This window comes from Nerophis ophidion, linkage group LG01 (genome assembly GCF_033978795.1).
Source record: "Nerophis ophidion isolate RoL-2023_Sa linkage group LG01, RoL_Noph_v1.0, whole genome shotgun sequence".
Lineage (NCBI taxonomy): Eukaryota > Metazoa > Chordata > Actinopteri > Syngnathiformes > Syngnathidae > Nerophis > Nerophis ophidion.
Window position 1 is genome coordinate 22,012,823 of NC_084611.1, and position 13,198 is coordinate 22,026,020.

Genomic DNA, 13,198 nt, shown 5'->3' on the forward strand with positions numbered 1-13,198 from the left:
TGGCATTGTCTCGCTGAAATAATAATATGATAACGTTGCTTGGATGACAACATATTTTGCTCCAAAACCTGTATGGACCTTTCAGCATTAATGGTGCCTTCACAGATGAGTAAGTTACCCATGCCTTGGGCACTAATACACCCCCATACCATCACAGATGCTGGCTTTTGAACTTTGCGCCTATAACAATCCGGATAGTTATTTTCCTCTTTGTTCCGAAGGAAAACAGGGCTATAAGTTTCCAAATATAATTTGAAATGTGGACTCGTCAGACCACAGAACACTTTTCCACTTTGCTTCAGTCCATCTTAGATGAGCTCAGGCCCAGTGAAGCCACCGGCGTTCCTTGGTGTTGTTGATGAATGGAATTTGCTTTGCATAGCAGAGTTTTAACTTGCACTTACAGATGTAGCAATCAACTGTAGTTACTGACAGTGGTTTTATGAAGTGTTCCTGAGCCCATGTGGTGATATCCTTTAAAAAGTTAAAGTTAAAGTACCAATGATTGTCACACACACACTAGATGTGGCAAAATTATTCTCTGCATTTGACCCATCACCCTTGATCACCCCCTGGGAGGTGAGGGGAGCAGTGGGCAGCAGCGGTGCCGCGCCCGGGAGTCATTTATGGTGATTTAACCCCCAATTCCAACCCTTAATGCTGAGTCCCAAGCAGTGTGAAGTGAAGTGAATTATATTTATATAGCGCTTTTCTCAAGTGACTCAAAGCGCTTTACATAGTGACACCCAATATCTAAGTTACATTTAAACCAGTGTGGGTGGCACTGGGAGCAGGTGGGTAAAGTGTCTTGCCCAAGGACACAACGGCAGTGACTAGGATGGCACAAGCGGGAATTGAACCTGCAACCCTCAAATTGCTGACACGGCCACTCTACCAACCGAGCTATGCCGCCCGAGTGAGGTAATGGGTCCCATTTTTATAGTCTTTGGTATGACTCGGCCTGGATTTGAACTCACGACCTACCGATCTCAGGGCACTGAGTAGGTGTATTTAAGCCCACCTGATACCTTAGTTCGTCCTCGGCTCATTCTGTCACGGTTGCGGCGCATCTGGTTGTGCGGAGTTGCCACCTCTTGGATGCACGTTGACCAGACAGGCAGGAGTGCAGGTAAGAACTTGATTTTAATATAAAAAACAAAAGAACACCGGTACAAAATGGAAAAATAAAGTACACACCTTGACGTGCCGAGCGCACGCGAAGCTAAGGCGGAACTTAGTACAAAGGAATCTATAAGACAGAATACCAACCGTGACTTGTTGCGAAAAGCAAACAATGAGCTGAGGACGAACTAAGGAATCCGGTGGGCTTAAATACACAAATAATAATTGCCATCAGGTGTGCGACAAAGGCATAGCAGCTGGGACAAATAAGAAACCATGGAAACGAGATAAAACAGGAAGTGCACAAACACAGGAATCGGCAGAGTCTAGAACTAAACATGATCAAAATCATTAACGGTGAAACAATAAACGATCCGAGTAGTGGATCGTGACAATTTTAACAAGTATATTTAATATTTTGGCCACCGTAACATTACACACAGTAACACTGTCTTTAAATATAGAAAAATGTAACACTGTACTGAAATCAAGTGATTATTTGGCGTGCCACTACAGTCGCCAGTCTGAGAATCACTGATCTCCGTGGTTACCTCGAGCTGCTTCAGATCTATTGTCAAAACTTTATTACATACATTTTCTTAGGAAAATGCCACAGACTGGCTTGTTGTTCAGGGTTTAGATTTAGTCCTGTTGTCAGGTCCAGTCTGTGCATTTTGAAGCTTAAACGTGAGGGTCATGGGTCAAAGTAGTTAAGTTAAAGAAAGTTGGGAAATTCACTCGGAAGAGTCAGCAGACCCTAGACAAAACGTTGTTTAAGAGGAACCTAAAACAAACATCATTAATGAGCTCAATAGACGTGTGTCTACTTTGTCCCAAAAGACCAGCAACAATGGGCGGTATCTAAATTCAAAGGCCTACAGAAACCCACTACTACCCACCACGCAGTCTGATAGTTTATATATCAATGATGAAATATCAACATTGCAACACATGCCAATATGGCCTTTTTAGTTTACTAAATTGCGATTTTAAATTTCCCGGGAGTTTCTGTTTGAAAATGTCGCGTAATGATGACGTGTACGCTTGACGTCACGGACTGTTAGGAAATATGAGCGCTGCACACACACACAGCTAAAAGTCGTCTGTTTTAACCGCATAATTACACAGTATTTTGGACATCTGTGTTGCTGAATCCTTTGCAATTTGTTCAATTAATATTGGAGAAGTCAAAGTAGAAAGATGGAGTTGGGAAGCTTTAGTCTTTAGCCACACAAACACACGGTGATTCCTTGTTTAAAATTCCCAGAGGTGAAACTTTCCTAGGAATCAGAGCGGTCAAGCGAACATGGATCCCGACCGAATGTCAACCAGCAGGTTTCGGTGAGAAAATTGTGGTAAAAAGTCGCTTTGCCGTCCATAAAGCTGCCGTCGACTTCCCTGAGACACTGGCGTCAAGACACCCGTGGACACACACCTCAGACTGTCAGGTAATATTAAACTCACTAAAACACTAGCAACACAATAGAAAGATAAGGGATTTCCCAGAATTATCCTAGTAAATGTGTCTATTTTTCAGTTTATTATTGAAGTTGGAGAATGGATACAGCATATTGAGGCTCTCATTAAGCTGGTTCCAAATCTTTGGTCCCCTGCATACGACACTGTGAGCGGTATAAGCCAGTAAACGATGTTTACCTGTTATCAGATCTAAGTTCCGAGTGTTGTGGGCATGCTGGGGATGGTAGATAGGAACCAAACTACAGAGCCTAAGATTCAGCTTGTAAATGACTTGATAGGTTAAACAAGCATTTTGATAAATATTGAACTCTGTCAGTCTTAAGAGATGATATTTATGAAATAGATGACGATTGGGGGCATTAAACTTGGACCATGACAGGGCCCGTATAATTTTTTTCTGCATGGATTCTAATTTGTGAAGGTAGGTAGGGAAGGTGTTGCACCAGATGATATTACAGTAGTTTAGATGTGGTTCAAAGAGTTTGGCACTCAAGGGTTGGAATTGGGGGTTAAATCACCAAAATGATTCCCGAGCGCGGCCACCGCTGCTGCTCACTGCTCCCCTCACCTCCCAGGGGGTGGAACAAGGGGATGGGTCAAACACAGAGAGTAATTTCACCACACCTAGTGTGTGTGTGTGACCATCAGTTGTACTTTATTTTTACATTACGTACAGTATATACTAACAGCATGTTGACGGAAGTGTTTATGTTGTTGTAAGGGCTTTATAAAGGCAAATGGTTATACTTGTATAGCGCTTTTCTACCTTTTTTCAAGGAACTCAAAGCGCTTTGACATTATTTCCACATTCACCCATTCACACACACATTCACACACTGATGGCGGGAGCTGCCATGCAAGGCCCTAACCACGACCCATCACGAGCAAGGGTGAAGTGTCTTGCTCAAGGACACAACGGATGTGACTAGGATGGTAGAAGGTGGGGATTGAACCAAAAACCCTCAGATTGCTGGCAGACTTATGCTGGCATTTATTTACTTGTTAGAAATTATACAAAAAACTAAAATAATTGCTTTTCTTACGTAAGGATTGTGAATGAAAGGCACCGTTCCAAAAAGTGCAGTTCCCCTTGGTTTGGACTCTAATACATCCATCCATCTCCTACCCTGAATTGATTCACGTGGACCCCTACTTAAGCAAGTTGAAAAACTTATCCGGGTGTTACCATTTATTGGTCAATTGTACGGAATATGTACTATACTGTGTAATAAAAAGTCTCGAGAAAACCGCTTGTCCCTTTACAATATTATAATTTAAAGGCCTACTGAAATGAGATTTTCTTATTTAAACGGGGATAGCAGGTCCATTATGTGTGTCATACTTGATCATTTCGCGATATTGCCATATTTTTGCTAAAAGGATTTAGTAGAGAACATCGACGATAAAGTTCGCAACTTTTGGAGCTGATTAAAAAGCCTCGCCTTTACCGGAAGTTGCAGGCGATGACGTCACAAGGGTGAAGGCTCCTCATTGTTTATAATGGGAGCCTCCAAAAGAGCTATTTGGACCGACAAAACGACAATTTCCCAATTAATTTGAGTGAGGATGAAAGATTCGTGGATGATGATATTGATAGCGAAGGACTAGAAAAAATATAAGATAAAATAAAGTTTAAAAAAAAAAAGCGATTGCATTTTGAGCGATTCAGATGTCTTTAGACACATTTACTAGGATAATTCTGGGAAATCCCTTATCTTTCTATTGTGTTGCTAGTGTTTTAGTGAGATTAAATAGTACCTGATAGTCGGAGGGGTGTGTCCACGGGTGTGTTGACGCCAGTCTCTGAGGGAATTAGTCACGGCAGCAGCAGCACGACAGAAGTTCCGCTGATCTTCGGTAAGAGAAGACTTTTTACCACAATTTTCTCACCGAAACCTACCGGTTGACAAGTGGTCGGGATCCATGTTCGCTTGACCGCTCTGATCCATAATAAAGCTTCACCTCCGGGAATTTTAAACAAGGAATCACCGTGTGTTTGTGTGGCTAAAGGCTAAAGCTTCCCAACTCCATCTTTCTACTTTGACTTCTCCATTATTAATTGAACAAATTGCAAAAGATTCAGCAACACAGATGTCCAAAATACTGTGTAATTGCGCAATGAGAAGAGACGACTTTTAGCCGCTAGTGGTGCTGCGCTTATATGTCCCCGCCAACTCGAGACGTCACGCGCATCATTCCGCGACGTTTTCAACAAGAAATTCCACGGGAATTTTAAAATTGTAATTTAGTAAACTAAAAAGGCCGTATTGGCATGTGTTGCAATATTGATGTTTCATCATTGATATATAAACTATCAGACTGCGTGGTCGGTAGTAGTGGGTTTTGTTGTAGGCACAATAACAAAGGCGCGCAATTTGCAAAATGCGGTTGCGCATTTTGCAAATTTAATGTCAAATCAAATCAAATCAAATGTTTATTGGATTCATCACTATACAGTGTAGATCCACGACAGAACTACTGACTAAACTACTACCAAGTGTGGATTCAGTCCGGGTGGCCTATTTCAAGTTCCAGGTAACCCTACATCAAGGGCGTAGAATTGGGTAGGGACGCTAGGGACACGTCCCTACCAATATCCAGCCGCTACTGTGTAGTCATTATCAATAAAAGCGCTGCCCGTAATGTTTAGTCAATGATTATGGCACAGAAAGGGTTAGATGTCGGTCTCTGCTAGAAGTCCTGCCTCTAACCTAAATATCGCACCCTGATTGGTTGGCACTTTCATCCTAACTTACGTGTGATTGGCTGTCCCCGCTGTCACTCATTATGCTTGTAAAAGCAAGCCTACATGCTAGTTGCTAGCGAGCGGACGAGACTGTCACGCCAAATTTCTTCCCCCCTACAAAAACCTTCCCCCCCATTTACTTCCGGGGTCATGATTAATACAGACGTTTTGTTAACGCTATATTATAAAAATATAACGCGATATTATAAAAATACAGACGTTTTGTTAACGCTATATTATAAAAAAACTAAAAAACAATTTACAAACACAAGCTATGGGATGACGCATTTACTTCCGGGGTCACGTTTCCTCTTATGTCATCCCATAGCTTGTGTTTGTAAATTGTTTTTTAAATGTTTTCATAATACAGCGTTAACAAAACGTCTGTATTTTTATAATGTGGCGTTATATTTTTTATAATATAGCGTTAACAAAACATCTGTATTAATCATGACCCCGGAAGTAAATGAGGGGGGGGGGGGGGGGGGGCTTTTGTAGGGAGAAGAAATTTGGCGTGACAAGAGGCAGTGCAACTCGGTGTAAGTTGTAAGTTGTAAGCTGTAAGTTGTAAGTAAGTGTAAGTTGTCAACATGTTCGGCATTTGTTGTTCCTGGCACACGGTAGCTTGATGGATTTTAATATCAGTGGTGTGATTTACATTGTGTTTGTGTCTGTTTGCGTGCGTGTGTGCTGTAGGTTTTGAAGGATGTCAATGAAAAGAAAAATGGTTATAAGAGACTTTTTTAGGAGTCAAACTGTAAGTTACTTCAAGGGTGTATAGAGGCTCAAGAATATTGAATAATTCAACAATATATCACTCCAGTCACGTCCCTTAGAGTGCTATAATGAGCATATACCATGGACTGGAATGATATATTGTTTTTTTAAAACACTTACAAATAAAGGCATTATGAAATAGGAATACTCAATCAATTTAATGTAGTTTTATTCAACCAGAAATACATATTATCCAATAAAATAGCCTCACTGTGGAAAAAATAGTCTCACCTATCCAGACGTTAGCTCCAAATTAGCACTGCATCTCGTCTTTTCCTCCGCTTTTTTTCCAGGTGAAAGTCAATGCTCAGTCCCCTTTACCATTGTTATCCCTCCCCGGAGGTGAAAGTTAACCTTAAACATGTGAATTCAACTACTTTAGTCCGTTTTTTAACATCGTAAAAACATCAGCTGTCTTTTACTACGGACTGCAACAGTCCGTTGTCATGGATACATAACTTCCATTCATACCAGTCATGCGTGCCTGAGGCGGAGTGATAGCCTACGCTGTGATAAGGCTTTAGAATATTTAAACCACGGTTAACAGCCAATCAGATTGCCGGATTTCACCTTTCCGTTTTATTTTTGAAATTATTTTTTAGTTTCATGTATTTGTGTAGAAGTGAGCAACGGTTTGAAAATACCAATGTGGTGGAAATACAATAAGCCCTCACTAGATGATCATGTGATTTTACAATGCTAAAATATACTTCATTAATATGAAGTAATATTCATATTTAATAAAAGCCTTTTTGCTCAGGTTGTAACTGTACCATCAAGCTCTATGGTCATTGTCCTTAATGTATCTGTCATGCATCAACATATTTTTGGCCAGCAGTTCATTTCTGTGACAGACCGGCGGAGGCATGTGTTTGGCTCTTTCAAATAGGAACAACCAGTGGACACTAATCTGCTTGTATTTGAGTATTAGTGACAAACATGTTTACAGTACAAAAGCAGCAATAGAAAAAAGTAGTTGAAGGGAAAAGTTGTGAGTGATTTAAACACAAGTTGGGGAAAAGATTATTACAGTTCACTTATGTTTATTCACAATGTTGTATTGCATGAATGTATTTCTGATGTTGTTGATGGACAGTAGGCTATGTTGATTGACAGTATGATGCACAGTTGCACTACAGCCCTACACTAAAGAGTAAAGATAAGAACTCTTCCAAGTTGTCTCCTTTGCTTTCATTTTAGTTATTTTACCCTATATCATCTGCATGACGTGAAATTATGATTGCTAATGATAAAAAAAAAAAAAGTAAACTTTCAGAGTGCTGCCTTGGAGCACTTTTGTGTCCCCACCTATCTCAAAATCAAACCTACTCCCTTGTCCTACATTATTATATTTTAAAAATAGTAAACCAAGTTGTGGTAGTAGTTCTGTCGTGGATGTACACTGTATTGTGATGAATCCAATAAACATCTGATTTGATTTGACATTAAATTTGCAAAATACGGTTGCGCATTTTACAAATTGCACGCCTTTGGGATTAAGCGGTAGAAAAATGGATGGATGGATGGATGGTATTGTGCTTACAACAGTTTCAGTAGGCCTTTAAAAAGCTTGCAAATGAACGACTCGTGTATGCGAGTGACTCGTTGCTCTCTGACACGTGTGATTAAGGCAGGGGTGGGCATTACGTCGATCGCGATCGACTGGTCGATCTCGGAGGGTGTGTCAGTCGATCTCAAGCCAGGCATTAAAAAATAGACATAAAAATTAGCAATCGTCAATCATACCAAGACTTCACTTTCGTCAGTTGTTTGACATTCTCGGCACCCGAGGATCTTGTGAGATGACGCTGGCTGCTGCGAGCTCATATTTAAGAAAAAAATCACTAACAGGGCGGACGCAGAGAAACACATTTTATTTCTAGAGACTCCGTACCTCCTGTCAAAACTTTAAAGGCCGACAGCACAGTTCCTGTCTTCACCATAAAAGACCTGTTTCATCCTGCCTGTGCTAACAAAATATGAGTCTCAGAAAGCTAGCGTGCACAAGCTAGCAAGCTACGGAGTTTGATGCCATTGTATTTCTCCCCCGCCCTCAGCGACCGCTTTCTCACTTGCTTGCCCACCCGCACATTCACTGACGTCACTCACCTGCTGCCAGACATTAAAGGGCCATACACATATGCTACTCTCATAACAAAGTGTTTAAAAACGAGTATGCAAGTTGGACAAATGAGATGCCGAATCCAACCACTTTCATGTGGTATTGGACAGAAAGGAGGACTTTATTTTTCTTCCATTTGAAAATGCGGACATTATCAGCACCACTGTCTAATTCCAATCAATGCAAGTCATCAGAATCAAATACACCAACTTATATTCTTGTCTTCATGAAAGAAAGGAATCTATGTGTGTTAAACATGCTTGAATTATCATTAAACACCATTAACTTGTTAATAAAAATGTCTCTTTCATAAATAAATAAATCTAAATTATAAATAGGAATGAGGTAGATCTCCTCGACTTGGTCAATTGAAAAGTAGCTCGCCTGCAGAAAAAGCGTGAGCGCCCCTGGATTAAGGGCTATGTAACTCAACTTTGATAGACTGACTGACTCAGGAAAAAAAAAAAGAAAAAGAGTCATTCAAAAAAAACTCGACTCGTTCACAAACGTCCCATCTCCTGGCAAAAAGGTCGAACAAACCAGTTGAAAACCACCACTCGAGAAGAATTGAATTTTGTATGAAAAAGTAAATACATCTGGGTGTTATTCTGCGTACCACAGTTTGGAATCCAGGGTGAAAAGCGTATTAGTGACTCACCAGATATTTGGCAGACACTCTGGTAGTCCTCGCAGCAGTCCCCGGTCCTCTGGCAGTATGTGTCGCAGTAGCACGCCGTCTTCCTGCCGCTGTGCTCAAAGCAGTCGTTGTTCCTGCCGGTGCAGCAGGTGGGACTCTCCCGGTCCCTGCAGCCGGCTTCGGCTTGACGCACCATCACGCCGCACAGGATGGAGAAACAACCGCACAGCAGTACGAAGCCCGCATGCGCGGACGAGCTCCATCCGCGTGCACGCATGACAAATCTGCTGTATCTTCAGTTTACTTTTTTTTTTTTTTTACTTCAAATACTTCTAAAAAAAAAAAAGAAGTAGTTCTGTCTTTGTTCTAGGCTACAATCAACATGGTCCTGCTCTGGGATGCGTGGAAGTGCAAGACCGAGCGCGCACACGCTGCCCTAAGAGCCGGTGCAGGGACACGCCCCCTGGAGCTCCTGCTGACTTCACACACTTTTTACTGTACCAACCTCGCCCTCTCTCCTTCTACAGCAGGGGTGTCAAACCCAAATACAGAGTGGGCCAAAATTCGAAACTGAACAAAGCTGCGGGCCAAATTTCAATCAATCAATCAATGTTTACTTATATAGCCCTAAATCACTAGTGTCTCAAAGGGCTGCACAAACCACTACGACATCCTCGGTAGGCCCACATAAGGGCAAGGAAAACTCACACCCAGTGGGACATCGGTGACAATAATGACCCAGTGGGACGTCGGTGACAATGATGACTATGAGAACCTTGGAGAGGAGGAAAGCAATGGATGTCGAGTGGGTCTAACATGATACTGTGAAAGTTCAATCCATAATGGATCCAACACAGTCGCGAGAGTCCAGTCCAAAGCGGATCCAACACAGCAGCGAGAGTCCCGTTCACAGCGGAGCCAGCAGGAAACCATCCCAAGCGGAGGCGGATCAGCAGCGCAGAGATGTCCCCAGCCGATACACAGGCGAGCAGTTGAACAACTTAACCTTTTAATAGGGACCCAAACAAGTTTTGCATTGAATATTGAACAAGCAAGGCTTATATAACTTTATAGTGACATGCAAAATCGTGTTTTGTTGGTAGCGGGGGTGTATATTGTAGCCTCCCGGAAGAGTTAGTGCTGCAAGGGTTTCTGGGTATTTGTTCTCTTGTGTTTATGTTGTGTTACGGTGCGGATGTTCTCCCGAAATGTGTTTGTCATTCTTGTTTGGTGTGGGTTCACAGTGTGGTGTAACATTGTTAAAGTTGTTTATACGGCCACCCTCAGTGTGACCTGTATGGCTGTTGACCAAGTATGCATTGCATTCACTTGTGTGTGTGTGTGTGTGTAGAAGCCGCATATATTACGTGACTGGGCCGGCACGCTGTTTGTATAGAGCAGGGGTGTCAAACTCAAATACGGAGTGGGCCAAAATTTTAAACGGAACAAAGCCGCGGGCCAAGGTTGAACAAATTAACCTTTTAATGGGGACCCAAACAAGTTTTGTATCAAATATTGAACAAGCAAGGCTTATATAACTTTAGTGACATGCAAAATCCAGTTTCAAATAATAATACTAAAAAAGAACATCAATGGCATATTAAATAAAAATGTAATGCCTTTTTTTGTATTTGCAATCTTCTGAGGTAAATATCCATCTTTTTCCACAGGCTAATAATAAATTTGAAAATAAAATAACAATAATGAATGAACCAAACAGAAAATGCATGAATAAAACGTTAATTATTGGTCAGTTTGCTGGAAGTTTCCCGGAAGAGTTAGTGCTGCAAGGGGTTCTGGGTATTTGTTCTGTTACGGTGCGGATGTTCACCTGAAATGTGTTTGTCTGTCTTGTTTGGTGTGGGTTCACAGTGTGGCACATATTTGTAACAGTGCTAAAGTTGTTTATACGGCCACCCTCAGTGTGACCTGCATGGCTGTTGACCAAGTATGCTTGCATTCACTTGTGCGTGCGTGTGTGTGTAAAAGCCACAAATATTATGTGACACACTGTTAGTATGGAGGAAAAGCGGACATGTGGGGTGGAGAGAACGCTAAATGCAATGTTTTTATACCCAATCACGGCACCCACCTGTTCCCAATTAGCCTGCACACCTGTGGGATGTTCCATATAATTGTTTGATGAGCATTCCTCAACTTTATCAGTATTTATTGCCACCTTTCCCAACTTTTACATCACATGTTGCTGGCATTAAATTCTAAAGTTAATGATTATTTGCAAAAAAAAAATGGTTATCAGTTTGAACATCAAATATGTTGTCTTTGTAGCATATTTAACTGAATATGGGTTGAAAATTATTTGCAAATCATTGTATTCCGTTTATATTTACATCTAACACAATTTCCCAACTCATATGGAAACGGGGTTTGTAAAACAGTGCAAAATATTGCTCATTTGTAGTGTGGTCTTTCTTGAACTATATGGAAAAAAAAAAGAAAAATAACTAAAAACTTGTTGAAGAATAAACAAGTGATTCAATTATAAATAAAGATTTCTACACATAGAAGTAATCACCAACTTAAAGTGCCCTCTTTGGGGATTGTAATAGAGATCCATCTGGATTCATGAACTTCATTCTAAACATTTCTTCACAAAAAAAGAAATCTTTCACATCAATATTTACAGAACATGTCCAAAAAAATTCTAGCTGTCAACACTGAATAATGCAGTTGCATTTCTTTTCACAGATTATGAACTAACATTCATATTTTGTTGAAGTATTATTCAATAAATATATTTATAAAGGATTGTTGAATTGTTATTTTTAGAATATTTTTTAAAAATCTCACGTACCCCTTGGCGTACCATCAAGTACCCCCATTTGAGAACCACTGCTCTAAACTAACAAAGATGGGGGGAAAAAAGGTGCGAAGAACACAACATGCCGAATACAACAAAAAGCGCTCCAACGAAGGCAATGCTAGGAAGCTAATCTTACCTGACAAAGGTTTACAAACAAATAATCTCCCGTGGATCAAGAAGTACAAAACGTGGCAATGGCTGTGAACAAGACTGTGGCAAAGTAACGCTGGACGTACGCACAAAAAGATTAAAAACAAAACAAAAACAAAAACGCTGTGGCACAGGACAGGAGGACGAGACATTTATACACATGAGGGAGGGTGACACAGGTGAGCACAATCAGGCAATCAGGAATGACGTCAGACCATTGAAAGAGGAGGAAGAGCATGTGATCTGAAACGAGTCAGCATTTCAAAATAAAACAGGAAATGACAAAACAACATGAAACCAGACCAGACTTCACCCAGGTGTGACAGGAACATCCGGCGATATTAAAATGTATGATACAGTGGGGCATAAAAGTATTTAGTCAGCCAGCAATTGTGCAAGTTCTCCCACTTAAAATGATGACAGAGGTGTGTCATTTTCATCATAGGTACACTTCAACTGTGAGACAGAATGTGAAAAAAAAAAATCCAGAAATTCACATTGTAGGAATTTTAAATAATTTATTTGTAAATTATGGTGGAAAATAAGTATTTGGTCAACCATTCAAAGCTCTCACTGATGGAAGGAGGTTTTGGCTCAAAATCTCACGATACATGGCCCCATTCATTCTTTCCTTAACACGGATCAATCGTCCTGTCCCCTTAGCAGAAAAACAGCCCCAAAGCATGATGTTTCCACCCCCATGCTTCAAAGTAGTTATGGTGTTCTTGGGATGCAACTCAGTATTCTTCTTCCTCCAAACACGACGAGTTGAGTTTATACCAAAAAGTTCTATTTTGGTTTCATCTGACCACATGACATTCTCCCAATCCTCTGCTGTATCATCCATGTATCCATTTTGGTATAAACTCAACTCGTCGCATAATTACACAGTATTCTGGACATCTGTGTTGCTGAATCTTTTGCAATTTGTTCATTTAATAATGGAGACTATAAAGAACAATGCTGTTGGTGGAAAGCGGTGGATTGCAGCTGTCTTTAGCACCGAGACACAGCCGGTGTTTCTTTGTTGTGAAATAGATCGGTCAAGCGAACATGTTTTCTCTACGTCAACCGGCATGTTTTCGGATGGGAAAATTGTGACATATATCTTACCGGAGACATCATTGGATTTTTCGTCATCCTGCAGCAGCTGTTTAAAAGGCAGCTGTGAGCTTGGCTCCTCGGCTTCTCTCTGAGACACTGCGTGTTCACCGCAGCCATCCGACCTCGAAGTATGTCTTTACAATTTCACTAAAACACTATTAAAACAATAAGCAGATAAGGGATCTTCCAGAATTATCCTAGTAAATGTGTCTAATTACATCTGAAATGCTCACACTG

General features: G+C 40.9%; 1 protein-coding gene across 2 annotated transcripts in view; it reads right to left on the minus strand.

Annotated features, from left to right (window-relative positions):
* Window positions 1–9,304, minus strand: part of si:dkey-178e17.3 (somatomedin-B and thrombospondin type-1 domain-containing protein) — a 76,867-nt gene extending 67,563 nt beyond the window's left edge. For both annotated transcript variants that reach the window (XM_061898304.1, XM_061898295.1), the window contains exon 1: window positions 8,905–9,304. In XM_061898304.1, coding sequence (XP_061754288.1) covers window positions 8,905–9,160 — 256 coding nt within the window. In that variant the 5' untranslated portion in view covers window positions 9,161–9,304. The remainder of the gene's footprint in view (window positions 1–8,904) is intronic.
* Window positions 9,305–13,198: the final 3,894 nt, after the last annotated feature.